Genomic DNA, 26,793 nt, shown 5'->3' with positions numbered 1-26,793 from the left:
TTCCTCCGCGAGGATGGTCCCGGGCTGCGGGTTCCTTCCTGCCTTTGTGTGGAACGCCCCGTCAGAAGTCTCCAAGAAGACTCTGGGAGATGGAATGAGCTGCAGAGAGAAGCAAAGAGGAATTGGAAAGCCGCTGCGGTTTTGAAGGAGAACAGATGTTGCAAGGAAAAGGACCGGCTGACACACGAAACAAATTGTTTTAATAACTTTAGCTTCAATTTATGACAAGTGATCGCTGGGCTGTTCTCTAGGTCTGACTTCCACCTGGGCAGTGCTGGTGGTGAAGGAAACCTCTGTTGGCTGGCGCTTTTCTCTCCTGTGTGAAGGGCGTGTTGAGGTTCTGAGTCCTTTTCTCTGGGCTTGGGGGTGACAGCAGCTGGGTCCAGCTGGCACAGCGCGCCTCTCGCTTGTCATCTCATCTGTGGCTTCAGGGCTGGGAAGTTAGGACATAAGCTGGGGTCCGTTTACACGGCACAGCCTCATCCATCCTTCTGCGTATTATTTTGTCCGAAATAGTTTGTTAATCACTCGAGAAGGACTCGGGCACTTCGCTTGGCCTTTCACATGAACGTCGTGCATCCCTGAAAGCGGCTTTTGTACCGGGGCTGCGTTTGTGGCTGGTTCTGATATTTCTGAGCTGCTTCCCTGGGCTCAGTAATAGCCTCCAGGATTTTAGAATAACAGTCAGCCTCCATCCCTTTTAGAGGCACCATCACTGAACCTTTGGTATTTAACCGCTTTGGAGATCAGCTCATATCCTGTGCTGAGAGTTATAATAGCCTTAAAAAAAAACCCCAAAACAAAACAAATAAGAAGAGGCAGCGAGAGCGTTGCAGATCCTGCCATTGACTGGCTCTGCCTCGTCCCCAACAATCGCGGCTTTGTGTTTGGGGGACAATGAGCTGAGGTTGGTGCCCTGCGGTAAAATCCGTGTCCTGACACGGGATCCCGGGATACGGGGCCGGCTCTGGCTCCGGCCGAGGTGCAGCCCCATCCCTGCGAGGGACCAGCGCTGGGTACCCTCTGCTTCCAGCTCCGGGGCTGCAGGGATGTCCTCTGCCAGCCCTGCTCTTGTTGGAGCCTCCGGCAAGGAGTAGGAAACCATTTAGTAGGAAATCTTTAAATTTCCCTGTAGCTGACTATTGTGGTTTTTTTTTTTACAAAACCGGTGAACAGGGGTCTTTGTGTTTTTCCTCCTGAAGGGTTTTTCAAATTCATTTAGTGTTTGGCTTTGCTCCGTGGGCAGACATTGAAGCCTTTCTTATCCCGATACCACTACGAGTCCCATGACAAATGACAAAACCGAAGGCGCCTAAAAATAACTGCATCGAGTTCCTCTCTTTTGTTGGCGTCGTTCTGCATCACCAGCAGCCTTTCCTCAGCCGGGGCCGCCAGGCGGAAAGATCTCCGAATGGATGGGGCAGACTGTGGGGAGAGCTCGTTTTACCGGGGTTATTGCTGGAATTGGGGTGGTTTGGGGGTTTTTGCTGACGGTCCCCGGCGTGGCCAAGAGAAGGTGGCTCCGACCGCTGCTGCAAAACGTGCATTTTGGCTTGTGATTGGGCTCGTAATGGCTCTTCCCAGGAAAACAATTGCTTTTCCTCTGAGCTGGACTTTGAAAGAGGAAAATGAAAGTGTTGAAACAACATGGTTTTTTTCCAAGAAATTGCAGCTTGGTGGCTCCGGGAGCCGGTTCCTTGCTCCCTGCTGGGGTTGCAGAGAGCAGCCTGGCCTCGCTGGGGATAACGGTCCCGCCTGGGAACGGGCTGCCCATGTCTGCCGTGCCCTCCCACCCCTCTCTGCCCTCTGCCTCTCGCTGCATCAGTATTTTACCTTTATTTCTGGAGAGGTAAGGTCTTACATTGCTTGCAGTTACATTGTGTGAACTCTCTAGGGAGAGAAGGCACCGTGGTTTTGTACTCTGAGCTAATTAACTGAGGTCCAGAGTAACCGTATGTCTGATCTCAACTAGCTATTTCAAAGTAAAAATTAATAGTGCCTTGTGTCTACCAGGACGTTACAGGGAGACACCCATTTCTGTCTTTCTGAGCTGGGATTTCGCCTTACCTCGAGTGAGGCAGTGGTGGTAACTAGCACCTGATAAAACCCTGGTGATAAAGGCAGCTGATAATTTTCCCGTAGGTCAGCAGGGCAAGGTAAATCCTGTCCTTTCGTCACCTCCGCCTCAATAAAAGAACTCCTGAGAATTATTAACTGCCAAGTAGTCCCCTTGATTTTATTGTGGTGCACCGAGAACAAACCCTTTTTTCCCCAGGTATTCATAGCTTAGCCCTACTTGCGGCAGCATCGCCTGTCTCCTGAGCGTTTATAAGCCCTTCTCAAACCCCTCAGGGCCGTGTGAGTGATAACCGATGAGCAAGGTGGTTGTGAAGTACCGCAATTCCAAGATGATTGTCATCATCCATCTGCTTCTGCTCTCCTTTACCTTGTTCACAAATGAGGATTTAGCGAAACAACTGCTCCGGAATAGTTTATCCAACTGGTTTAGTGCATTTCCATGGGCAGGGAGCCCCAGGCAGGAGAGAAGATGAGTCTTTCTCCAGCTGGGAGTGTTGGAGGCATCACTGGTTCACCGTTTCTGCCCACCAAAGGGAGTCCTGCCCCAAGATGGTTGTCCAGAGGATGGAGAGGAGCACCTTGACTCAACTCAAGACGAGTTGAAGGTCTTCTGGATGCTTTCATCAGTGGAGTGAACTGGGGCTCCCACTGTGTCCCAGGGAGATGTTGCCAGGTCGCCCTTTCTCTTCCCATATGGAGACAACCTGAACCCTCATCCCCTTTCTGCTCCCTTGCAGCCCAGTCTTTGACTTGTGACATTTTATGGCCTTTTCCCAGAATCTAATTTTGCAGATACAATTTTGCGCCCGTTGTCAAAGCGTGCAGATGGCAGCACGTGTGTATTTCGTTAGTGGCACACACGCGCGCACACACACACACACACACACACAGATTTGGTAATTACAGAGGAATCATGGCAGGTTTTTCAGCGCGAGTGTGAGGTCACAAAAGCGAGGTTGAAGCACCGGGCGGAGAACGAAGCCCCAGCGCTGTAGTTCTCAATGGAGAGTTTGATACTAAAACAAAGCTTGTGTTGTAAAGAAATGTTTATTTATCTGCAGGCTTTTAATTTTCTTAATCCTGGAAACTCAAAAATGTGCATGGGAACAGAAGTTATTCTTCCGAGTTTGTTTTTGTTGACTGCCGAGCTGTTGTTACTGCATTCCTCGGGATTTAGGGGGGTTCTCGGCTTACCTTAATGTTTTGTTTAGTCATTCTGCACCGCGCGAGATGTTTGTATTTTTAATAGCATTGCGTGAGTCTTAATTGTTATTTCTGTCTGCTCGCTCAATTACAGAAATTCAGAAGACGAGTCCAAGAGTCTACTCAAGTGCTCCGGGAACTGGAAATTTCTTTAAGAACAAATCACATCGGGTAAGAAATTTTTGATGACTTCTGGTCTAAGGCTTTTTTTTTTTTCTTCACGTCTACTGATGGATGCCGTTGAGAAAATATCTCTTTGCATGTCAAGCAGTGATACCACTTGATTGATCGTTAAAGCCTGAAGGGCTCAGTTAAGCAATAGCTGGGCATCTCAGGAGAATAATTCAGCTTTAATCCTTTCATGATAGGGTTCATCCACGTCTCTGTGAAGGCTGCGAAAAGATTGCAGTCAAATATCTGCTCGCCCTCAGTCAGTCAGAGCAGGAGCGGGCAGGGTTGTGTCTAGAATTGTAATAGTGTTGCAGCTATAAATATATATATATAAAAAAAAAACCCATGCTGTTTTATAGCTTTAACACGACGCAGTTCATGAAGCCTGGCTGTGAGTAATATTCCCAGTATTTTAGTTCTACAAAACACAAAATTCTCAAATAGCAAAAGTAAAGGAATCGCCAGAGACTGCAGTTTTTTGATGGAACGTGCCGTTCCCATTGCGTTCCCACCGGTCTCACCTCTGGGCTTCGGGTCTCGGCACCAGAACCCCGTTCAGCACTGGCACCTCAGCCAGGGAAGTTTCTTCAGCGTTTTGTTTCATGTGTCCACCTCAATTACATCGACTTTCCAGGATGCTGCTCTTATTTTGAGGAAGCCAGGGCGTTTCAAACAGTGGGAGGAATAGCCCTTCTCTCCCTGGGGGGTCAGGCTCCCCACGGACGGTGTACGTGGCGATGGGGGACCCTCCCAAAAGCTGCACCATCACAAATATCTACAACAAACTTCTCCCACAGCCCTGCTCTGCCTCCCGTTTAATTTTCCCGTATTTTCCAACACAAAAGATTCCCCACCAGATACTTGGGGCATCCAAAGCGTGAGGCTCTGCGGATTGACGACGGCTCACGGGTGCGCGGAAGGAACCGTGGTGGTGCAGCAGATAAATAAAGGAGGCTGAGGAGACCAATGTTGATTGATTTTGCTCGCCTGCTTTTGAAAAATACGTTTCAAAATAGGTTTTATCAGAATGCCAGGTTGTTTGTTTTACAGCAAAAGATTTAAAGCCCACAGACTAGAATAACTCCGAGGCAATGAATTCCGGCTCTGGTGGGAGCAGGGGATGCAACGCCCCAGTTCCCTCCCTGGCTCCTCACTCCTTCCAGTGGCCCCCAGCCTGCTCCTAGGGGGGGGGTTGGCTGCCCCAGTTGGGATTTGGAGGAAAGCGGCACTGGGGCTGTGCTGAGGCTCCTTGCTCACCTGGGTTTGCCCCCAGATGTCTGGATTAGCAAATTTTGCTTGGCATTTGTGAGTTTTTGAAATCTTTGGAAGACAGGAACGTTGGTTAGTGGTGGGTTTGTCAGTGTTGGGCTGATGGTTGGACTCGCTCATCTGGAAGGTCCCTTCCAACCTGGACCATTCTATCATTCTATAACAGGCTTTTCTGAATTGAAGATTATTTTGCCAAGTTCTCAGGGACCAAAATTCTCAGTAACAGGTGATCTATTAAAAAGAGAAGGTAAAAATTACTGTTAAATGTACGTCCGGGCTGTTAGATCTCATCCTTGATGCTATTTTTCTTTTCCTGGTGTGCTGTCCCGATGCTTTCGAGATGCTGCTAGGGATCAGGATGTGGGAAAAAAATAACCCAGGTCCCTGCGACTCCTGTGTAATTTGGTGGCTGTGACCACCTCTCGGGGGTTTGTGTGGTCCATGCCCTCCTCCAGCGACACCGCTGTGCTGGGAAAGGCACCTACCAGCTCCAGACCTCAGTACTTTGAAGAAAAAACATCTAGTTTCTGAGAAACGCAGAGTGTGCTCAGGGGTTTTTATGGTTTTGGGGGGTTTTTTTTTTGAATATTTTTCCTGTCATAATGCTGCAAAAAAGCTTGTTTCAGTACATTTGTAAAGGACTCTATTTTATAAAGTCCTCTAAATAATAATAAAGGGCGCTTTTTAAAAGTTGTCTTTTCCCCAGTGAGAAAGCAAAGTTTAGCTCACTTTAGCTCATGCCTTTCCTGCAACGGCTCTGTCTCCGGTTTATCTGCCCGGAATTCCAGCGCTCCCCGAAGCCTGCGAAAGGCTCTGATGTCTAATGATTTTTCTAACAGATGGGTGAGGGAGTTCCTGAACGAGGAGAACAAAGGTCTGGATGTTCTGGTGGAGTACTTGTCCTTCGCACAGTACGCAGTCACGTAAGTAAGGCATTATTAGTGATTAATTATTCATGGTTATTAAAACTGATGACATTAATGAGTGCTAAAACAGGCTGGGAACCAAATCCGCTTTCGTTAGTCGTTGTATCACACAGCTTGAAATAGTTGTTCAGCGGAGGGTCTGTGTTTGTATATCCCCAGCCTTTCACTTCAGGGTGTTGTAGCAGTAGATCTTTGTATAAAATTGCATGAAAAGAAGCGGTGGGTTAAAGATCCTGTTTAGTCAGGAGCTCGAGCTGAGGAGAGTTGGTATTTTATTTTCAGAAGAGATGCCATCAGTTGTATGTATACGTATCATCGCACAGAAAAGAGATTTTTGGTGGGGTTGCAATAAAATTAATGAAGGAAAATTACATGTTTTAGAATGTTCCTAACACTGGAAAAAACTGCATAGCGAAAAAGAAGTGTTTGTATAAAGATTTTCTTCCTAAAATTATACAAACGTACGCAAGTTAGCTTGCCGGGTTTTTCCCCTCTCTAACGTGGTAAACATGAGTAATAACCTCAAAAGCTGTAAGGGGAACAAGCAATTTTTGCTTGAAATAGCAGTACAATGGGCACCGAGTCAGAAATCAAAGAAAATCTGTAATGATTATGGTAATACGTGACAGATACTGGGAGATCTGCGGGGGCCAGCGAGGCAGTGGATCACATATCGATGGAGGGAACTGGATCGGTAGTTGCACAATATATTGATTTATTGAAATAAAATGGGGAGAGCTTTAAGCATCTTTCCTTCGAGGCAGGGCCAGTCGTCACCACCTCTTCTCTCTAACCCGGCGCTGGGATTTCTGCTGCCTTTCAGGTTTGACTTCGAGAGTTTGGAGAACAACGTGGAGAACTCCATGGACAAGTCCAAGCCTTGGAGCCGCTCCATTGAGGACCTGCACAGAGGCAGCAATTTGCCCTCTCCGGTCGGCAACAGCGTCTCCCGCTCCGGCAGACACTCCACGTTACGGTAAGACCTTTATTCGGGCTGTGGGCGACCTACAAACAGCCATGTCCAGCGTGAGAAGAGTCGCTGTGGGTTTTCTTCAAATTAGAATATTTTTCATCTTCCCTTTTTTCACAGTATAGGATTGACATAAGTAAGAAATGTGTCGTTGAGCTGATGGGTTTGGGGTGGAAAGAAGCGCTAAAATAGTGACACAGCGTTACACTCCTCCTCAGTGGAGGAAGACTCAAGAATAACTCTGCCTTCCTTCCCGGTGGCAGAATGATCTAAGGATGTGCCACACATTCCCGGCAGGTACCATGTGGCTTGCACAGAGGAAGCAATTCCTCTTTTCCAAGGAGTATCTCAAGATTTCCACGGACCCAGCCAGCCTGGAGCTCCCATCCGGCATCTCGTCCAACAAAGGTCTCTTCTAGCAGCACATTCCTTCCGTGCTGCTGTGAACAAGACTTTTTTTTATATAATTTAAAGACCACTTCCATCCTTCAAACCTGCTGTGAAGTCCAGTGTCACCCTGGCTTTACTGTGAAGCCTCTCTTGCCAAATCCTGGGGGTTTTTTTTGAGTTTGTGGAAGAGGCAGGATCGCTTCCCAGGGCTGAAGGGCAGCCGACTCTCTCGCATTCCTTCACTGCTTTAAACCATACCAAACACCACCTTTAAACCCTCGGTGCTGTTACCCAGGGGGGCTTTACTCATTCCCTTTTTTACTTACTTTTTGGCTTTTGTGGAGTTTTGTTACATAGTACTGCGGGCATAAAGGAGTCCAGAAAAGACGGAGCCAGCGAGGACTCGCAGCTTTTTCCTACATCTTCCCGTTGAGGTTCAGTTCTGGTTGGTCGGTGGATGGTAACGTTGGCTCTTTAGCTCTCCTCCTTCCACCTCCAGCCCGAGCTGCGGCGGGTGGGATCCCTGGAAGATGCAGTTCACAGACAGCAGCAGCGGGGAGGAGGCAGACACACAGTCCTGGTAAAGAGATACGGGCTGTGGAGTCCAGCAAAATCGCTCGACCAGCTGATTTTTTTAATTTTTTTTTTAACATTGCAAAGGTGTTCTGAGCGGTTTTGGTTTTCTTTGCTCTTTAATTGCTATGACAGAGAAATGGCAGAGTCTGGTGGTTGCTGGAGGATGTCTGGTTCTGCTCTCTGTCCTTGGGAGATGCCTGTAACATCATGTTTGGGATGAGTTACACTGGAAATGCATAACTCAGGTTTACATTACATATCTCTTACATTTTTTCTCTTCATTTCCTTCCATCCTTTTTTCTTTTTCACATCCTTACCCTTTTTATTTTCCATTTCAATGTCTCCTTCCTTGCATCCTTCATTCCCCCTCCCTCCTCCGGACGCTCTCCTCCGCTCCTTTCTCTCTCGCCATCCTTCCCTCCTCTGCTCTCACGTGCCGTCAGATTGGTTTCTCTGCCCGAGCAACTTCAGTTCAAACGCCGCCAGAGCTGCTTTTCGGCCAACTGCCTCTGGAGCGGCTTCACTTTACGCTCTTCCGATGAGGCTTCCAGCCGGAAAACCTCGTAAGTCCCAGGTCGGAAGGTTGGAGACGCAGGGCATGGGAGCGCTGCGCCCCATGCCTTATAATCTGCTAATCCCACGCCTGGGGGAGAGCCCCTGCCCCAGCGAGCATCGGGGCCGGGGGGTGAGTTTTGAGCCCCCAAACCGTGTGGTTATCACATTATAACTTCAAAGTGTAGTTTGCTCCCGAAGAGCGGGGTTTCCCTAAAAGAAAAGCCAATGGGGTTTGCTTTGAAAGAAGATCTTTATCTCTTTATCGTACTGCAAATAGCTTCATACCTAAGACCCAGACCCCTCAGCCATTGTCCGTGGTATTTCGTCTTTTTTATTACGAATTTTATCCAAAGCTGGGTTACAGAAATGTAACCCAGGACAGCGTTTTTCAGCCGAGTGCCCCCTCCTGCCCGCAGAGCCACCCGTGTGCCGGGGCAGCTTGGGCAGAGACTGCCCAACATTTTACGTAGAATTAGCATCTTTGGTTTGTGTTTCATTAAAAAATAATAATCTGTGTTTTAAAATATATACTCTTCCAATAGCTGGGGACTATGTGTATTAAAAAGAGTAAAAGGTAAAAAGTAGGTGGGAAGCTGTTAAGAAGGGTGTTTTGGTGTAATTAGTAAATATTGGTTAACTGAAGCAGAACCTTTTCCTGAGAACAAGGTGGGTGCTCATGGAACGAGGAGGGTGAGCAGGATGGCATTTCTGGTCAAAACCAGGAGGTTCCTGCCCCGTCGCTGGGGAGACGACGTGTCTGGGACCTGTGGAGACCCAGACCGTGGGTTCCTCTGTGTGCCAGCTCCTCTTCTGTCTTTGTTAGAAAAGCCATTAAAATGGAGAGGGAGGAAGAAGCCACCCTCCCTCTTCGGGTGAAAAAGGAGAAGGCTGACAATCTTCACAGGGTAATTTCAAATTCAGGAGCTGGGCTCATCCCTCCGATGCCACAGCAGTCTGAAAAACGAGAACGGATTCGGCCTGGATTCCTCTTTATTAAGAAGATTTGGGGAGACAGTCTTTCCTGCCGGCTTTGACGCCGTTTTTCCCCTCGTTTTCGGTGCCTGTTTGGCGGTGTCGTGGCACCAGCTCTCCCCGTCCTCGGGGCTCAGTGGATGCAAACCTGCTGTGGCCCTCAGGACCCTGCTCGGTCCCCGCTGATGTGTGCTCTACACGTTTAATTATAGGAGAAGGAGCAGGAGCTAAGCCAGGGGTGGGACGTCACCCGGCGGTGACCTGGGCACGGGGGCTCTCTGCCTGTTCCTTTGCCTGGCCGAGACTATCCATTGCTAATCGTGACTTTAACTGCCTTCCCCATGCTCTCGTTAGCAGTGCTAAACCCTGCCGGGTCCCTGCTCGCTGGGTTTCCCTGGCAACTGAGGTGGGGTTTTATTTTTTATTTTTTTTTAAGAGGAGGCGCAGGGATTTGGGAAGCAAACACCAAAATGAGGGCAGGAGGATAAAAACGGGGATGAGCCTGCAGGGATTTTATTGCTGCTTTTTTGGGGGGGAGAAAGGGCATTGCTTTCACATGAGAGTGATACTCTCCTCTCAGATAAATATTAATGCAGGCTTTGCCATGTCGCAGCCCAGTAGAAATTCCCTTTCTTCCGAGTCAAATGCTTCCATTTTTAGGGGGATTGAACTGAGAAACGGCATTTCTTCCTTCAAAATCTGCGGGGTCCGTAATGGGGGGATGATCCAGGCAAACGTAGCTTTAGCCCAGAAGCGGAGTTTGGGTGCGTTCAGGAATTGGACTCAAACTTGGCACCGCTTCTTGGGTGCAATGAGTTGGACTTTCACCGTCGCCATTTTTGTCAGATGCCTGCCATCGTAACAGAGCAGATTTTTGAGCAGTCAGCTGTCGGCATTGCGATTCTCGTGGTTTCGCTGCTTTGAAGACCATGATTTTTACAGACCTGGCGCAGGTGATGGTCGGGCAGTGGTGTCTCTCCAAGGCAGCGTGTCCCCCGCTTCTCGTGTCACCTGCCTGGTGGTGGTGTGGGGTGTCTGTCGGAAACTGGCCTGGTCAAACTGGAGGGGAATCCTCTACATTTTTTAAGCAGCAAAGATTTTCTCAGCTTTCTGGATTAATAATTTTCTCAGATTCTTTTAGATGAAGACAAACCCAACAGGCTCTAAGTCCTTTGCCCAGAGAAGCTGTGGCTGCCCCATCCCTGGAGGGGTTCAAGGCCAGGTTGGAGTGTGCTTGGAGCAACCTGGTCTGGTGGGAGGTGTCCCTGCCCAGGGCAGGGGGTTTGGAGGTAGATGGTCTTTAAGGTCCCTTCCAACCCAAACCATTCTATGATTTATTTTCTTTACATTTGTGGCACAGACCAGCTTTGTCATCACACAGCACAGGCTCAAGGTCTTTTCTTCTCCATGTCTCATCCCCTGCAGTGGGGTGCAAGTTCAGGCTCCCCACGTCCAGCAGACCCAGCTTGTATCTTGCTCTAAGAGAAATCCAAAGTTTGTAGGAGGTGCCAAGACCTTCCTCTTCCAAAGTCCCTTTCTGCTGTCAGAAGGACATTCATCATACAAACACCACCAACTCCAAACCACCGCCACCAAAATTGCAGAAATGTGATCCAAAACCCACCAAACCCCAATGAAAACCAGGAGTCCCAGCCCACGCAGAGCTGGGCGAGCAGCCGGGGGGGTTGGTGAGGTCCACCCTGGGTTGTCCACTGCTCTCATTGCTCCTACTCTGGGGGAGGCAGGCCTAGACAAATGAGGGCATGGTATTCTTTAGCAGAGAGTGAGATAAAAAATGGTAGGAGAAACCAGCTGTAACTCGTATTTGTTATTAACGTGGGACATCAGGAGTCCACGCCTCTGGGCTGGGCACATTGTCCTCTCTTTAAGCCTGCAAGTCCTTCCATTGGAGTTGGCAGAGATGGCAGGAGTTTGTACTGAGATCTGCGCTCGCTCACCATGGTGGGGAGGGCTTTTATTTACTTAGAGTATCTGCGTTCGTTGCGTAGGTGTTTTAATTATCCATCCGCGGGTCTTCAGTGTGGAGCGCCAGGAGACGCCCTCGCGGGTCACCTTTTCTGGGTCTGGGTTGTACAAAGCGCTGGGTGAGTCGGGGACAGGCTGGACGTCTTCAGCAGTTCTGGCTGGTGACGTTAACGATGTGCCGTGGAGACGAAGGCAGGAGGAGAGCGCTCCACCACGCCGCAGGAGCTCGCACACCGTCAGCTTTTCTCTTTCTGCTCTTTTTTCAGAAGTAAGTTTTTAGAGTTCTTCTTTAAAGGCGGGGCGGAGGAAATAAAAGAGGAACCATCTGAATTTAATTACCAGGATAAATATACTCGTGGTGACATAATCTTTGACCTGCAGCAGACAGGAAATCAAACCCAACAATTCATCCAGATGCTCGGATCCAGCCTAATGGTTGGTAACAAGAACTGAAATAAAAGCAGAAGAAGATCATTCCGCCCCCCGGCTCCCCCCCCGGTTTGGCTCATGGCGTGTGGAGGGAGGTGTTGGAGCTACCGCCAGCCTGCCCTGCCCTCGGGAAGGAGACAAATAACATCGGGGGTCCTTGCGGTCGCCGCTAATACAGAGAAAGCTTCTTGAGCCGGAGTTCCAGTGCACGGAGTCGTCGCAAAAGAGTTTCTGTACCAAAAAAAAAAAAAAAAAAAAATCCTCATTAATTCTTGGCATTCGTGTCTGTGTGAAGAAATTTGCATCTGTTGAAGGGAAGGGATCTAAATCTAGGGCAGGATCCCATCTGCGCGGGAGATATTTTCTCTGCGCTGCAGCTCTCGATTGCGTATTCTGTACCCGTTCCTCAGCCTGATGGGGAACGGCCACGGGTGGAAGCTCTGCGAGCTCTGCGTGTCGCCGATGGTACCACTGATTAACAATTAACAATGTGTGGGATGGTGGGGACAGCAGGAGGGCTGTGGCAAGGAGCACAGAGCTCAGGGCTGGGGCTGTGTCCCATGGGTGAGGGTCATCTTAGCTTTTGGGAAGAGAACAGGGCAGGTCCCTCTGTCTTTGCCTACTTGGTGGGCCACTTGGTGGGTCATTGGTATGAGAATCTTCCAAGTGAACATCTCCAGGCGTCAAGACAGCGGTTTTCCTGGCTGTGGGCAGGTAGCGCCGTACGGGGTGTCTGCAGCCCTTGTTGGGTTTCTGTGGGTCTTCTCTACCTCTTCAGAAGAGGTGAGTGTTGTTTCCACCTCAGACCTTCCCTTTGGTGGCCGCATTGCTCTGCAGAGCAGGGGTTCGGTTAGGTGCGGGTAGTGAGATGTAGATGAGAGCATCCCTCAGCCCAAGGAGGCTCCATCCAGGTGGTGGATCCCAGGGAGACAGACCCAGCCTGCTCCAGGGTCCTGCTGCATTTCAGGGGATCCTTGCTCCCCAATTCTGTTTCTCCCCGCTCCCCAAGCAGCTGGAAATGCCAAATTCTGCCTTTATGGTCATCTTTTATTAGTTTAAGGAGACTTGCTCCCATTTGCTGCAGCTGACAAAGCTCTGTCAGATGTTTAAAGACATCCTGAAGTGTAAGGAGTTGGTACACCAGGCACCGAGGAAGAGTCTTTTCTTCTATCAGTAGCGTGATAAAGATCTGATTACTCTACTTACTTAAAATTTAAAGGGACATAATGTATGGCGCCTTTAGTGGCTTAAAACTGAGATAAGTCATTGTAGGAACGATCTCTCAATGACTAGAAATGACTTTTAAATCTTTTTATTGCAGCATTTTTCATATTTAGTGACATTAATGTATGGAAATACGCCGGTGCGGTGTGGCGACAACGTTCTCCAGCCAACGCTGGCACTGCTTCCACACTTCCCAGTTCAGATTCAATGCAGGGCTCCCAGTGGAAGGTTGAACGCCTCTTTCGTTGACTCAGGAAGGGAGATTTGGAAGATAAATTTGTCCCTGGGCTCAAGGTCTGTGTGTGGGCAGGCAGCCTGTCTCTGGGGACAGTCCCTTGCTGTCCTCATTCCCCCCAGGAGCAGCCAGACCATGTCCCGCATCCCAGGTGCGTGGGGTGCAGTGCAGCATCCCATCCGAAGGGCTGGTGGGGGCTTGGGGCCACCCCCACAACATGGGGAGCAGCCCAGTCCTGTCCCGGTCCCACGTCCCTCCTCGGGGTTTGCTCCCCAAAACCCGGCTCCCGTGATCCCACCACTCGCTGGGCTCCGGCAAAACTAGGTCATGTTTCCCGCAAACCTGAAATCCATCTGGAGCGCCCTGAGCTGATTTATGCATTCAGATATACGGGGGAAAAAAAAAAAAAAAAGGCAAAAAAAAGGCATTTTGACTGAATTCTGCTTTGATTTTTGGGGTTTCTTTCATCTTGGGCGCTCCTGGAAAAATAAAAGCAAAGGGAAGAAATTGCCGAAGCCTGAGAGTCACGGGCTCTCCGTGGGCAGGGGGGTTCGGCACCACGCTCCGGAGCTCGACGCCGGTTCTGCTCCCAGAGAGATCCCACAGGCGAGGGTGATGCTGAGCGGGAATCACTGCCCAGCACTCCCTGCATCCCCCTGCCGTTTGTACGTTTAAAGTGAGAAAATCTGCAAGTACGTTTTTTGTGCCAGGGAGTGAGCCGGTGAGTCGGAATAAAACAAGTCTGTTATTACTTGTTCATGTATTTATTATTAATCCTTACTATGATGATGATGATGATGATGAATATGATGTTAATCACTGATTTTAAAAGCTACACCTCCGTTTTAAACACAATGAGTAGCTGGATTAGACAAGTAACTGCACGGTAGCATCAGCAATAATCAGGGTAACCCCCCAAAAGGAAAGGAAGAGGGAAACGGTGCAGTGTGAGGGCGTCGAGGCCATGTCTCTGCCCTGTCTCACTGAGTCTCCCACTCACTGCGGGAGATGCTTGGAGCACTCGCTTGGTTCGAGCAAGGCGGGTACCCGGGGATGTTTCTCCTGGTACTTGCTCCTGCTTCCAGCACTCTGTAGATCTAAGCATCCTCGCCTAAGGATTGCATCTCGCCTTTAACACTTCTTGATGGATTTTTTCCCCTCTGTAAGTGCTTCTGGAGCCCGTGCCGGGCTCTGGGCTCCGCAGCAGTCCCGCTCTCCGGAGTGCTGCGTGGAGGAGCGCTTCCAAAATTACCAGGTTTGCTTTGATCCTGGCACCTGATAATTATACGTGCGGCCGCATCGCCCCCGTGTTACGAGAAATGATGACAGGTTGTTCCCTGCTGACTCCCTCCACGCCACTCATACTTTCTTGGGAATGTCGGGATAGTTCCCGGATGGAAGAGCCTGGCTTTGCGTGTCCCCTGGAAGCTCTCACCTTCTCCCACTGCCTCGGTGAGTGTGTGCAGTCATTGCTGGGTACCAGTAGGGATTGGTTTCACTCCTGGTTGGGGACTGGAGCAGGAGCTAAGGATGCTGTAACCCAGAAGCTTTCCCCACTGCGGTTGTTTTCCCGAATCAAAGATTAGAAAAGCCTTCCCGTGTGTGCTCTCCAGGCTGCAAAGGTGGCACTGGGAAGTGTGAGCCCAGCTCCAGTTCTCTCCATCAGCCTCCTTTTTCCTGGAGGTTGTATTTACTCCGGCTGTCAAGCTTCACCCGTGAATTTCCCTTTCCTCCCTCCGAGGAGTTGCTCTTTGCTTAGGAAACGTCAGGATTTGCACGTCGCTGCACGCGCATCACCTGATTTTTCTTTCTATCTTCCCGTCAGCAGATTTTCTAGACTTTCTTCCTCCATTTTCAGGCCCGAGTGCAATAGTTGGAAATGCAGAAGGATTGCTGTGCCTGCCCAGAGGTTTCCTTAGCCAGCGAGCTCGTGTCCCCTGGTCTCTGCTCTCACCTGTAAATCGGGAGCAAATCCCTGGATGCTGCAGCCTGGACCTTCTCTCCCGGCTGTTTTTACTCTGTAAATTGGGGGAGCAGAACAAATACCGTGTTTTTCCACCCCCAAACACCACGCTCTCGTTTGGGGCTGCTGCGGGCCACTCGCATGGCTTTGCAGAGACCCCCGGTGTCCCTGGCACAGCCGGGGGACCCCGCAGCCCCCCAGTTTGGATGGAACTTCTCCTGCTGGTCCCGGGGCAGCACCACGGCCACCCTCGTTCCATGGCAGCAGTTCCCGCACCACTGTCAAAAGAGTTTCGTGACCATAATCATAGTCCTCTCATTGCTTATTCAGTTCCACATCCGTAAGAACATACATGGATTTCCCATGGAGCCCGTCTCCTCCTCTCCCGTTTCCTGTGCTCGGCTCCCGGAGCAGGTTTTTTCTTAAAGAAAATAAGCAGCATCTCAGGGAAGAGCTGAAATGTGGTTTTCATTTACCATGCCGTAGAAATGACAGACTTAAAGATTTCCCTTTGTGTTTATTCTGTGTACTTATTTAACTGAATTCAAGGTTGCTTTACCAGTCAGGGGTTACAATTAAAATAATTAATGCCTCTGTTCCAAGGAAAGTTCCTAAGGGCTGCATTTTCCTCAAATAATTTGGAGGGCTTTCAGAAAGCTCAGCTGCGGAATAGAAGAGAGGCACCATTCTTAAATGAAGCGCAGCAGGAATTAATACATTTTGCTGATGCCTACGAATGTTCAGATCCATTAAAAGTCCGTGCGGAGCGAAGTGCATGGAAAAAAAAATCCGGAAAAAGCTCTGGTTGTGGGTGGATGGTTCTGTCCCCGTTGGGTGCCACGGGAGATGGAGGTGCCTGGCTTTGAAGCTTCATGGACAGGGCTGGGACCGGCGTTCCTGGTCCGTCCGTCACCTTTTCCCCGTGTTACTTGCACGTGTGCTGTCCGATGGGCGTCTGCTCCGCAGAACTTAAAAGCAGCTGCCTTTTCACCCAGAGGAGGGATATTTCCATCCCTTTGTTTTTTCTTACCGCCTCAAAATAGCCTCGCGATTGAGGAGAGCTGTTTCTCTTTGCAGGTATAACACCTTGCCGAGCCGAAGAACGCTAAAGAATTCCAGATTAGTGAGTAAAAAAGATGACGTCCACGTCTGCATCATGTGTTTACGGGCTATAATGAATTACCAGGTATTTCCCTTTTCGTTCTGTTGGACCCCACCGCTGCTTTGTTGCTGGGAGGGAGGAGGAAAAGGTTAGCGGTGAATTATTAAGGTAAAACCGATGCAAAGGTTTAAATTCTTACTTAATCTTAGGCGGGGAAGGTGGGAAGCAGGGTGACATAGTGCTGATCGTGCAGGCAGATGATTTAGAGCAGACGTGAAGACACAGGTAGATCAGAGCACTTATTACACACGCAGCCACACAACTGCAGTTACAGTTTGTCTCAGAATTTAGTACGAGCGCTGAGGAAATAGGAGAATTTTTCAGAAGAGCTGGACACGGGTGGAAAATCCGAGCTTTAGCTCTTATTTATCGCAAGGTAATTGCGACAACTGCAAATCGAAGAATAAAGCAGACCAAAGCTGCTCTTATTTGCATGAGTTTCTTTTCGGTGGGATGCTGTGATCATACGGCATCCCCAGGTAGCTTCAGAGACTGGGGATTTTTTGCTAAAAATATAACAGCTAAAAGATAAGTGCTCCGAAGGAAGGCGAACACCTTTATTGTGAGTTGTACGAGGTATTTCTAACACGCTGCCCTTGGGGATACCGGCTCCCTGGGAGTTACAGGGTGTCTTCCCTCCGATGGGAAGGATGCAAACAACGATCCTGTACTAATAACCAGTACAGGGTTTGCCAGAACAATTCTATTTTTTTTTTTCTTTTTGGAGAGCAAAGGCAACCTTACCCGTGCAGTAACTGCACGCTGCGAGTTTGGCAGATTTTGGCAGCCGAGTGGCAAATTCCTCTTTATAGAGAGTAAATGATGCACTTGACCGTCAGAATGAAAAGAGAGAGGGAGGGGAAAGGAGGAGCAGGAGGGTTGGCAGGGGGGGAGTGGACCCCTTTTTGTTGGCCGACGTGGCCAAACTGGGTAGTTTGGACCCTGTTGGTGGCAGAGAAGCTGTTAGGCGCAGTGGGAGATGGAAGAGTGCTGGCTGACTTGGTAAATTCAACGTTTTGTTTGGCTCACGGCGTCGTGCAGGTCTGCCGCCGGGTCTGGTCACAGACATGTCATTTCTTGGATTTTAAAAATAGTGGTTTCAGTCTCCAAACTGAACCGATGTTTTCCCCTTCTCTTTCCAGTACGGATTCAATATGGTCATGTCGCATCCACATGCCGTTAACGAAATTGCACTAAGCTTGAACAACAAGAACCCCAGGTAGGCTGCCCTTGCTTTTAGAGAGTTTAAGTGGTAGGTAAGTACACGGGAAAGGATTTTCAGGGGTATGTTTGTGCTCAAACCTGTAGCAAAAATTCCGCCTTCATCCTGAATCAGATTAAAACTGTTTTATGGTGCAAATCGATGAGCCATTGCCATCTAGTTCTGACTCTTCAGCTGGAAGTTCGCTGCTTAAGCCCTGCAGCTCAGTGGCAGGAGCGTGGATTTTCCCAAAGAGTCGGAAAATCGTCTTAACTGGGGTGTCCTTAGCTTTACATTTCTTTGACAGAGGGTTCCGTTCTCGTTCTGGGTGGGGTTGCTGGTCACCCACAGCAATAGTGGGGACAGGGGAGCTGCTGGCGGTGTCCCCTCCTCTCCCCGCACACACTTGTCACCCTGGCAAGCCACTTCCAGCAAAGCCTGGAGCTCTTGCATGTCTAACGGAACCAAATCTGACATCGCAGTGCCTGCAAGGAAAGGTAAAACTAGGGGCTGAGACAAAACTAAACAGCACTATAAATACATACATATATATATATATATCTCTCTCCTTTGCTTAGGCTGTCCGCTTGCCTTACAGCGCACCGCTTGAAATCTTGTCCTGATGGAAACTGGCACTTCATTCCTTGCTTTTATTTAGCCCTTAGTCAGCAAACCTGACATGGGAAGGACATGGGGAGTTCATTTTTTTAACCATTTTTGGTGTCCTGTGCCTGGAAATCAGGTGATCAAGAGAGAGTTTTCATTTGTGAAATAGGTGGGTTATTTATTAAAAAGAAAAAAAAACCTTTCAAATGTGGCTAAAATAATCTGAAACCAAAGCTTAATATTAGTGCTGTTCAAAACCTAATTTCTTTTTGTTTTAGCCCCATCATGATTGTGGAAGAAGGCAGAGGTTGGAATGTTTAGGGTTGTCTGAGACGTGCTAAAAGGGGAAGCAGCAGCTCTGAGCGATGCTGCGGAGCTGCTCCCGTCCCCAGGCGGTGCTAAGTGCCGCAGGACTGGGTGGAGGATGGACGTAAGGACTCTGCCTCCTCTGGTTGTCCCCAAACAGATGCCACCGACACAGCCATAGCTGTCCTCTCCCCATCCCCACCCTAGATGTGTTGGCAGCTCCGGCCGGCATCGGAGACCTGGGCATCCCCCAGGCTCTGTGCTTAGACATCATGGAATTGTGGAATCATAGAATGGTTTGGGTGGGAAGGGACCTTAAAGATCATATAGTTCCAACTGCCCTGGGCAGGGACACCTCCCACCACACCAGGTTGCTCCAAGCCCCCTCCAACCTGGCCTTGAACCCCTCCAGGGATGGGGCAGCCACAGCTTCTCGGGGCAACCTGGGCCAGGCTCTCACCACCCTCACAGCAAAGAACTTCTTCCCCACATCTCAGCTCCATCTCCCCTCTTTCAGGGTCAAACCCTTCCCCCTCCTCCTGTGGCTCCCCTCCCTCATCCAGAGTCCCTCCCCAGCTTTCCTGGAGCCCCTTGAGGGACTGGAAGGGGCTCCAAGGTCTCCCCAGAGCCTTCTCTTCTCCAGGCTGAACTCCCCCAACTCTCTCAGTCTGTCCTCACAGCAGAGGGGCTTCCGTCCCGCAGTCACCCTTGGAGGGGATATTGCTGAAGATCTGTAGGAAGAACCCCTTGATCCCATCTGAAAGAGCTTGGGTTTTCTTCTTGGGGCAGGAAAAATAAAATCGATGACTAAGAACTGAAAATGATACATTTAAAATTTCCTAGGAAGGTGAATATTTTTTCTGGTTTCCAAAGATAACCTTGACACTTTGAAAGCCAAAAGGTATTTTCTTTTTCTGTAACATCTGGATTGAGTCGATGCTTTAGCATGGGACTAATTTCATATGTGTCTGCATGATTTTAATACCTGCTCAGAGCTCACCGGGCCATAAAGTCCGATTGGTGCTTTTGCCGTATGTGAACCCGGTAAGAAAGTCCCGGGAATTATTTATTTTGGAGCTACATTGAGTCTGGTTTGGGGTTTTTTTGCATGCTTTTCTTTCAGTAATCTGTTGTCTTCTCATTAATACGCCTGTGTTAGTGCTGCTGTTGATCAGATGCCTGAATTTGTGATTCAAGAGGGGAAGGACGTGCTGAGGCATCCTTCAGCCAACCACCTCTATTTTGGGTTTTCTTGGTGGCTATGAATAATAACAAATTATCACAGAAAATAATTCAGATTTGTATCAGGAGAAATACAGATGTGAATTATAAGCACATGGATGAAAATCTGGGCTGGGAGGGAAGGGGCTGGGCTGCGGTGAAGCCGGTGACTGATGGCTGATGCGCGGTGACCGTGGCTTGTGTGAGATTTGCGCAGGTGGACCTTCCGGCAGGGCAAGAAGAGGTCAGCCTTCGCCAGAGCTGTGTGACTGCCGTGGGTTTGCTTGTATTTTCCCAAATATAATTTGTGATTTCAATTTTTGCATGTTTGGAGAAGTGTTAAAACATGGGGAAAAACGCATGGTCCCGGGAGAGTCACCGTTCCCTGGATCAGCTGATGCTCCAGATGATGCTCAGCATTATACCTCTTGCAGGTTTACTAGTTTTAGGAGATTAAAAACACATGGGATGCAAACTCCCAGTGTCTCCACGTCCGTTTTGCAGACGGGTGGAAAAAAGGTGGTTCAGGACGGTGTGGTCATTGACTGTGACTGGTTCTCTTCTTCGCAGGACGAAGGCCCTCGTCTTAGAACTTTTAGCAGCCGTTTGCCTCGTCAGAGGAGGGCATGAAATCATCTTATCTGCATTCGATAACTTCAAAGAGGTACGTTATTCTGCTTTATTAGAATTTGGTGTGCCTGTCGATAGTTCTCTTACTACTGGCTAGAGCTTTCTCATTCAGCTAAATTTGCCACAGGAAGGATTTTCCATAAACTGCAGATTTTCCATAAGTCACTTTGGTTTGCAAAGTTGACTGTCGACGCCATCAGTTTCTTCACGTTTGCGTAAAAGAGCCGTAATCCCAACAAGATGAATCCAGACTGTGGATTGCTCCCTTCACCTTTTGGTTAGTCGAGCTGTGTCCCTGAAGTCGAAAGCTCATGGAGATCTTGAGAGCTTTCCTCCAGTTCTTCTGTCTCTGAAACAATCAGGAATGGTGTATTAGATCTCCCGTTTTCCGAGCTGTTTACACAAGCCCTTGAGATGCAAAACTCCTGGTTTTCCTGCCAGCGGGGATTTTATTTGTGAAGAAATTACAAAATCAAGTCTCTGTGATGGAACACTGACTGCTGAAATTAATTCAGGCATTCCGGTTGGATCAAATGAGCCAAAACAGTGTCATTTGGGGGTGTATACGTTCAAGCATATCACATATTTACATAGGGTGATTAATGGGGTTTGAGAACGTTGTATGAAGGTTCAGGAGCACTAATGGGGGAATCGAGTCCTTGAAAGCTGCTGTTCTAGTTAATTTTGAGTACTGGGTATATGTGTGGATTTATCATCAAAGGAAAAATGAATCTAGACTTTCCAGCTCAAAAGTTATTAGACTTGATGAGTCCCAACTGGACTGTGTATAAACACGTTGCATGTTCCTCCTTAACGCCGCTGTTGCTGTAAGTGGGTTAATGATGATGATCAACAAGCCAAGTTGTTAATTTTTTTCTTTTTTAGTTTTTGTGTTTGGGGAATTATTTCTGGTGGAGAGATACCAATCTCTGATTTACATCCACTGTAAATATTTGCATGTCGTAGACAAATAATTGTATTTCTGGGGTGCTCGTCATTAGCCGGAGCAAAAGGTTTGAAGTCGTCTCCAGTGTGGGCCTGGAGAAACCTCAGCTCTGCAAGACCAGACATGTCCTAGGTGTGACTGTGGTGTGTAGAGCTGCCCGAGGAGAGAGGGAATGGGAATGGCATGGAAAAGGCACGCAAAAGCTGCCGGTGAGGCTTCCCGGGTGTGATGGGGAAGTCAGGCTGGGCTTTTGGGTTACACCAGCGGAAGGGCTGGGCAGAATATGGACATAAAACACGGCCTTTCCCGCTGGGGAAAGGTCCTCAATCCTGCAACGCGGGCACGGAACTGGGACTGGAAATTGTAGTTTGGCTCTTTCATTTATCCATCGGTAGCCTCGGGCGAGGTGCCGGTATCTTTGGCTTTATTTGCACCTCGGTGAGATGAAGGGAGCAGGGAAGCAAACGCAGGTGAGGTTGTTCTGAAGGACAGTTGGGTAATACGAGAGAAGGGCTTTAAATAGGAAAAGGACTGTAAACATGCAAAGTCCAACGTTATTATTCCGGGCTTAAATTCTTCTGGCTTATTACTACTCCATTACAGAAGAAATATGAGTCATGAGGGAGGCCGGTGTGAGGGATTAGAGATAAATCGGGCAAATGACTATATTGGGAATACCACCGGTCGGGAGGGTCCGTAAGGCTCGTTACACAGCCCTGTGCCTGTCACTGGGAAGGATGGGTAACGTCCCGTTTGCTTTCTTACCTCCCCGACACCTTCAGTCGAGGTTTTGCGCCTCCGCTGTCTCCCAAGTGCTCAGCCATCTCTCTTTCCTCCTGCGGACACTCAGGAATTCCTACGGAACACGTTCAGTTTCTCTGCCCTTGTTCATTTATTCCATTCCCGTTGGTGTTTGACGGAGTCGTTCGCTGCAGTGGGGCTGCCGGGTGTGGGGGGTGAGGGGGGTGTGCAAGGAGGGGGTTTTACCTTTCTCGGTTCTCCATTTAGCCCTTCTTCTCTTTATCCAATTATACTGCTTATTTTCTTGCTCTGTGCTGTTGTTTCCCAGTTTCCTCCTGGGTGAGTTTTCAGTGAGGGTTCCAAGTTTTCGTGTTTATAACTCATTCAGCCGGTATATTAAAAAAAAAATAAAATAAAATCTGGGGAGTTGCTGACATGTAAAGCACCCAGGGTTAGGTTTCTAGCGGTGTACTTCCAATTCAAATTGCTGTAAGCTCAATCGTATTCGTGTGGCTTCTGCTGCTCTGCGTTGCAGGGCTGCCACAGCTTCCCTGCGGTTCTTTCGTCAGGCGCGGGGCACATATTTAGGACAGATTAGACTCGTCGAACTAGATCTCTGCCACTCTATCTCCTTGCCATAAAATAACTTCAAAAGAAACCTGCACTCCTGCCTAACGCTCGCCCTGTAATAAAGTCAGTAGGGAATACAGGATATTTCGGACCAAATTCTGCTCTCATTTACATCGGGGTGAACATCAAATATTTCATTAGGCTTTGAGCTTTGCTGCTGGGATGCAAATGAGAACAGAATTTGGTTCTCAGGGTCTGACTGAGCTGGAAAACCGCAGCTGATGTGAACCTTGTCAAGAATCCTGTTTGAAAAGGACTTCTCATTTGAAAACGAATTTACAGCCCAGTCTCTTTCTGGCTGGGCTCAGGATGTTCGAATGGAGGGCGGTTTGTTTTGTTAAGCTGTCTCCTGAAAATTATTCTCATCCCTTATTCCACCTGAAGTCGTTGATTCTTGTGCGGGGATTGTTTCTCTCCGCAGGGGACTCATCTCCACAGACGTAGCCCGGTGCTCGCTGTTCAGTGCAGGGTTGAGATCGTGTTGCACAGGTCACTTCTGACCACAGGAACATTTCAAAGCCACCAAGAAGGTACAACAAACCAGGAGCTTGAGGTGGAATTGAATAAAGCAGAACTCCAGAGGAAAAGGAAATCCAGAACCTGGATGGGGAACAGATCAGGAGAGGGAAGGAGCAGGTTGGGATGGGTGGGAGGGAAGGCAGGGGATGAATCAGGAATTTGAAGGGAGACATCAGAGTTAGTTCCTCATCCATCTTTGTATTTCTCCTGGGAGTTCTCAGTAACATGGAAGGAGTTTCCATGTTGAGTACAAGCAGGGGATGGTTTAGGTCGGTCTCTCGGGGTGCATGTGTCTGTTTTCTGCAGCCTGCTCTGTGTTTTGGGAACTATTCAGCATTGACAGAACAGCAACTTCCAACTCTGGGAGGGAGAAATGCCCCAAATGTTCACACACCTTCTGGGGTTGGTCGTTCCTTCCAGGCCCGTGCAGACGTTGGGAATCGTCCCGAGTTTCCAGCCTAAATTCAGCTCATTTGTTTTCAGGAGGTCTCAATCCAGGCTAAGCAGGAAAGAAAGTTCAAATTAAAATGTGAAGACCCTGTCCCTGCTTGTTCCTGGGAAAAGTGGATTTTTACACCATCCCGCGTTACTTCCATAACTCATTGCTTTTGAAGTCAGCTTGGACCTCAGCTCAGGAAGGACGTGGACCTGTTGGAGCGGGGCCAGAGGAGGCCACGGAGATGCTGGGAGGGCTGGAGCCCCTCTGCTGGGAGGACAGGCTGAGAGAGTTGGGGGGGTTCAGCCTGGAGAAGAGAAGGCTCCGAGGAGACCTTAGAGCCCCTTCCAGTCCCTCAAGGGGCTCCAGGAAAGCTGGGGAGGGACTCTTGATGAGGGAGGGGAGCCCTAGGAGGAGGGGGAAGGGTTTGACCCTGAAAGAGGGGAGATGGAGCTGAGATGTGGGGAAGAAGTTCTTTGCTGTGAGGGTGGTGAGAGCCTGGCCCAGGTTGCCCCAAGAAGCTGTGGCTGCCCCATCCCTGGAGGGGTTCAAGGCCAGGTTGGAGGGGGCTTGGAGCAACCTGGTGTGGTGGGAGGTGTCCCTGCCCAGGGCAGGGGGTGGCACTGGGTGGGCTTTAAGGTCCCTTCCAACCCAAACCATTCTGTGATTCTATGGAGTCCAGGTGCTGCTTAGCCCTTATGTCAGGAACAGCCTGCCTGGGGAGGTGGTGGAGTCACCATCCCTGGAGGTATTTAAGAAACATGTAGACATGGCACTTCAAGGCATGCTCTAGCGCCCGAGATTGTTGGTTTGTGTCTGTTTGTGGTTTTTTTTGGTGTGTGTGGTTTTTTTGTGTGTTTTTTTTTTGTGGTTTTTTTTTTTTTTTTTTTGTGGTTGGACTCGATGATCTCAAAGGTCCCCTTCAACCATGAAGATTCTGTGATTCTTTGATAAGCCTCAGCTGCTCGGCTAAGTTTGTACTTGCAGGATGGTCAGATCTTGGTTGTGAGGAGCTGCAGTAGCCAGGAGGGCTAGCAGACCCTTTGGTTTGGCTGTAGCCGCTCTCGGTGCCATCAGGCCTAGACAGCTTCTGGAAGGTCCCAGAGCAGGAGGACCTTCACCCCAACTCTGCAGCTGGAAAACTTCCTTCTTCTGAGTGCCGCTTGGCTGAATTCTGCTGTATTTATGGGAAACAGTTCGTAGCTGTTGTGCTCCAGGTCACCCACGGGAATAGCTGGGGCATTTGTCTATTCCTGTATCTTTTTAACTCTTTCTGGCCTGTTGCCGGCTCTCTTTGCAGCCACCTCTTATTCCCAGCACCTCCTCCCGAAGGGAAACGCTGGGTGAATGGGGCTATCAGAGCGGTGGCTGGGTGAGCCCCTCAGCACGGCCACGACCCCTTGCCTTTCCCCGCTTGCCACTGGGCTTCCTTAGTTCCTCCCAGTGTTCCCGGCCCTTTGTGCTTGTTTCCATGGATTTGTGAGAACGGGCTACGCGGTTTTATCCCAGTTGCCTGGGGTTTGTGTTGGAGGACCAGCAAATGCGCTTCAGCGGAATGCCAGGGGAAGAAGGGAAGGAGAGCAGAGGTAGCCACAGGGCAGCGCTGGGGCAGCTCCGAGGGGCGCAGAGCAGACGCTGAGAGCTTGTGCCCCGTTTGCATCGAAGCAGGCTGAGTGCGGTGCTAGAAAACAAGATGTCTTTTCCTCGTGCTTATTCAGAGTAGTTAGTTCATTTCAATAATTAAGCTGCCATCTTTTACTGCCAGTAGTAAAACTGTGGTTTACTGTTATTTCATTGCTTGCTTCTGGAAATGCGTCTTACTTCGAAGAATCACAGAATGGTTTGGGTGGGAAGGGACCTTAAAGCCCACCCAGTCCCACCCCCTGCCCTGGGCAGGGACACCTCCCACCAGATCAGGTTGCTCCAAGCCCCCTCCAACCTGGCCTTGAACCCCTCCAGGGATGGGGCAGCCACAGCTTCTCGGGGCAACCTGGGCCAGGCTCTCACCACCCATCATCAGTGCCATTGGAGCTTGTAGGAGATGTTTCGCTGTGGTTTATACTGGTGGGAAGACAAAGAAGACTCAAGATGTCTACGGTGGGGTAAAGATGTCTTCAGTGGGCTGAAAACCCAAGCGCGTTCCGCACTGAGGGCGGCTGTAGCTTGAGTCACCCGCACCCTGCCAGGTCTTCCTGCAGGAGGGGTGAAACAGCGCGTGGGAAAATTCAGCTTTCCGTGCGGCTGGCGTTGTGAATTGGGGAAGAAACACGCTTTCAATGGAGAAAAATACTCAACAGGGAAAGTACAAAGCGTTGAGCTGCACCCCTGATGTGTGTGGTGGGCTGAGGACCGCTGGCTGTCCCTGTCTGCAGGGCAGGAGAGGACTCTCCAGAGGCTGGACCGCAACGTGTTGGGCTCCTGCTCCCGCCTTGGCAGAGCAATCCCTCGGCTCAATAACAGGTCTTAAACACAGGGTGCAATTTTCTTCTCTCTCTTTTCTCATCTGAGTGCCAAAACTGATGGGAACCTGCCCTGCTGGAGGATGGGAACCTGATAACGATGTTATCGGATGCTGCCCTGATGGAGAGACGTGACTCAGACTCCTCGGGGACCAGCTCTGAGCTCTGCTATGGGTTAGATTTGCTTCACGGTGAAGTTTATTAAGTTTGTGCCTTCCTGGCAGAAGTTATTTAATGCTTTGTCCATTATATATATCCATTTTTATATGTATATACACCCCCCCCCCCCCCCCTTTGACTCATGGGTTAGTTTTTTGCTTGCAGGCAGAGCCAGAGTTTCTCAACCCATTTGTCTTCAGCTGTAGAGAACGTTGAGAGCCTGGAGGCAAAGGTTTCCACCAAATATCCCCAGAAATACCCAAATTAGCTTAATTTGGGCTGCAGCATCGCGGGGCGTCCCTGGGAAGCGGGCAGCCAGACCTCTCCTGGTACCCCCACGGGCAAGAAACCCCTTCCTCGCCTCAGAGACCACACATTGGTGGTCGCAGGCTCTCACAGCATTCCCAAGCCTAAAGGAGGATTCCTCGGAGCTGAGGCACAGAAATAACATGGCCGGGCAAACTGGGAGCAGGGTTAATGAAACCTGGTGAGAACATCCAGAAATAGAAATAGCACCAAAGTTCTAGTTCAACGGAATTAAGGCTTGGTTGAGGGCTACGAGTGCAGAAAGCTGTTTTCCAGCTCACTTATGGCCTGGCTTCAAAATTGAAATTTTTTTGTGGCGTTTCTAGTTAGCTGGTTTATTTACATGGTTTACATGTTTTTCATTTACTGGAAGCGAAGCAGCTAATAAAGGAGTAGCTCCGGTAAGTTTACAGATACATTGAAAAAAAATCACAACCCGGCAGCGTTAATGTGATTGCATCACGAAAAGAGTTACAAAGAAATTTTGGGGTTTTTTTTTACAAATATTAATCTCCTCAGCATT

The 26,793-nt window shown here is 49.3% G+C and overlaps 1 protein-coding gene across 1 annotated transcript in view; it reads left to right on the top strand.

Annotated features, from left to right (window-relative positions):
• FMNL2 (formin like 2) overlaps window positions 1–26,793 on the top strand; it is a 145,643-nt gene that overhangs the window by 85,634 nt on the left and 33,216 nt on the right. The window contains exons 4-9 of the mRNA XM_074144725.1: window positions 3,377–3,453; window positions 5,562–5,645; window positions 6,472–6,624; window positions 16,026–16,134; window positions 17,253–17,329; window positions 20,015–20,108. Of these exons, the coding sequence (XP_074000826.1) occupies window positions 3,377–3,453; window positions 5,562–5,645; window positions 6,472–6,624; window positions 16,026–16,134; window positions 17,253–17,329; window positions 20,015–20,108 (594 nt within the window). The remainder of the gene's footprint in view (window positions 1–3,376; window positions 3,454–5,561; window positions 5,646–6,471; window positions 6,625–16,025; window positions 16,135–17,252; window positions 17,330–20,014; window positions 20,109–26,793) is intronic.

Source organism: Numenius arquata, chromosome 3 (genome assembly GCF_964106895.1).
Source record: "Numenius arquata chromosome 3, bNumArq3.hap1.1, whole genome shotgun sequence".
NCBI classification, from domain to species: domain Eukaryota; kingdom Metazoa; phylum Chordata; class Aves; order Charadriiformes; family Scolopacidae; genus Numenius; species Numenius arquata.
The sequence above is the reverse complement of the archived record's forward strand: the minus strand, read 5'-3'. Positions and strand labels throughout refer to the sequence as shown.